Source organism: Fragaria vesca, linkage group LG2 (genome assembly GCF_000184155.1).
Source record: "Fragaria vesca subsp. vesca linkage group LG2, FraVesHawaii_1.0, whole genome shotgun sequence".
Lineage (NCBI taxonomy): Eukaryota > Viridiplantae > Streptophyta > Magnoliopsida > Rosales > Rosaceae > Fragaria > Fragaria vesca.
The window spans coordinates 27,215,247-27,217,459 of record NC_020492.1 but is presented as its reverse complement, the minus strand read 5'-3'; the positions used below and the strand labels follow the sequence as shown (position 1 = coordinate 27,217,459).

The 2,213-nt window shown below is 36.4% G+C and overlaps 1 protein-coding gene across 1 annotated transcript in view; it reads right to left on the bottom strand.

Annotated features, from left to right (window-relative positions):
* Window positions 1-326, bottom strand: part of LOC101314821 (fatty acyl-CoA reductase 1-like) — a 6,098-nt gene extending 5,772 nt beyond the window's left edge. Inside the window, exons 1-2 of the mRNA XM_004291573.1 lie at window positions 284-326; window positions 22-184 (exon numbers count right to left, since the gene is read on the bottom strand). Of these exons, the coding sequence (XP_004291621.1) occupies window positions 22-100 (79 nt within the window). The 5' untranslated portion in view covers window positions 101-184; window positions 284-326. The remainder of the gene's footprint in view (window positions 1-21; window positions 185-283) is intronic.
* Between the last annotated feature and the right edge of the window lie 1,887 nt (window positions 327-2,213).

The window sequence follows — 2,213 nt, the reverse complement described above, 5'->3', positions numbered from 1 at the left end:
GAGAGAGAGAGAGATACTCACCCATTCCAAGGAATCCGGTGGCACCAGTGATCAGAATGGTCTTATTCTGCAGGTAACCTAGTACGCTGTCCAATCCCATTGTACGTACACACAGAAACAAATCAAACAATTAAAAACTTGGGAGTTGATGAGGCCGGGGCACGTCTTTGTTTGAGCACCAAATCTAAAGCGAGCGTAATTGAAAACAAATGTTAGATATGTGATTTATAATATCACAAGCTCGATCAATTGCTCAGGTTTTATAGAGGGACCAAAAACGTACTATTACAATCTCCTCATCAGCGATACATCAATGAGGTAGGACTCGTTTAACTTCAATGTACGTGCCAACTACTAACTGTGAGGAGTTTAATTATTACAGGACATGTTTCCAAATCACTGGTTCTTGTTTTTTTTTTTGCTGGTAGATACCCATATGTCATTAGCCATTTGGCAAATAATAACAAGGAATATTGATACTGTTATTGATAATATCTTCTTACCCACTAGCTAGCTTGTACCGTTGTACGTCATAAACCCATACCGACTTTGCTTCTTTTTTGGTCAAAATGATCACAGAAGGCGATAAATGGCGTTCATATCCTCGGGCCCTGCTGCTTGCAACCACATTCGTAAGTATTTCCTCTACTAGGCAACACGTCCAAATGAAATATACTCATACAATTTGGATGACACAACAATGGCGTAGTGTTAACATTGTTATGCATGAAATTCTTCACAATTAAGTACTTTCACGTTTATTTCTTTATATTCAATTAGAAATTGAGTGAGTACTCTTCACAAGTTTCTACATTTATTTGTCTCTCTCTCTATCTCTTTTTATTTTTATTTTATATAATCAATTAGAAAATGGATTATTAAAGTTATAATAAATATACACCGACCCAAAAAAAAGAGAGAAGAAGTTATTATGGGGGGCTCAGATAGATTGCCATCACTTTAATGAACGGTGGCATTGCTGGTGGCATTGCTGGGCTTCAGCATGGAGTCATATAGGGGTACCCTAAATCCAAAAAAAGAAATATGGTTAGCCGATCGATTAGTGTATATCTGATTACAACGTACGTCCAAAGCAAAAGTCTTTTCCCATTAATTTGAGGCAAGGTTTGGCGTTGTCATCCTGATCTAGCAGGCTCTTGCACAAGGTCTTAAAAATAAATAAATAAATAAATCATGCACAAGCTAGGTCTTGTACGTATTCATGGTTTTTCACTCCTCAAGGTCGGTTACAACTAATTTTCAATATTGATGGCATCCAATTAATTCTTCGAGCTTGGTGGAATCGAAGAATACCATTACAAACGTTGGTATTTCTTGTCAACATTACAATTGGATCACGGTTGTCATCACTGGCTAATTAACTTATATTAGAAGTTCTTAATGAATGTGGTGGTTATTATTTAACTAAAGAACGCAAAACTTATATTAGACGTCTATAAGCTCCGAGTTTAGGCCTCATCATCATATATTTGACCCTTCAGTCCTAGCCCAGCCTGGTTCTCCTATTATAATTAGGACGAGTCCATCGTACCCTACGACTCGGCCCAGCCATGCATAAAAGCTCGTCTTTTATACCTAATAACTTATATAGATATATCATATCCTATCCAGAGCTTTTAAACTGTGGGGTTCCTTATTTGGCTCATTTGTGATTGGTAAGGAAAACAAAATCTGAAGCCTTGCACACACTTGTCCACTCTACTCTGGGTAATGAAAGCAGCAGTAGTGTTCACATGGTCACTCGGATGATCTTCAAATTAGATGCACACTATGTTCTAGACACTGAACGGTGAAGATATAAAAATGTGACTTAAAAGTGAGCGAAATGAGGAGCACTACACTTTACTTTTAAAGCAGTGTATGTCCCGCCATATATATATATATATATATATAGGCCTATTCAGATACAAACCTCCTTATTTATTCAAAAGGTACGGATTTCCTTAATTGACATACTTTTTGATCATATTTTCTCATCTCAACCATTCATCTTGTAGGTATATATGAGTAGATCATCTCTACAAAATTTCAGCCAAATTGATAATCAGTAAGGTATTCAAAACTGTGAATTACACGAACGGTTCCTGTTGAACAGATTTGGTTCGTTCATTATAATCATATAGTTTCGATACCTTAACGATCACCAATTTAGCTGAAATTTTGCAAAGATGATCATGTCATATATATCTAGA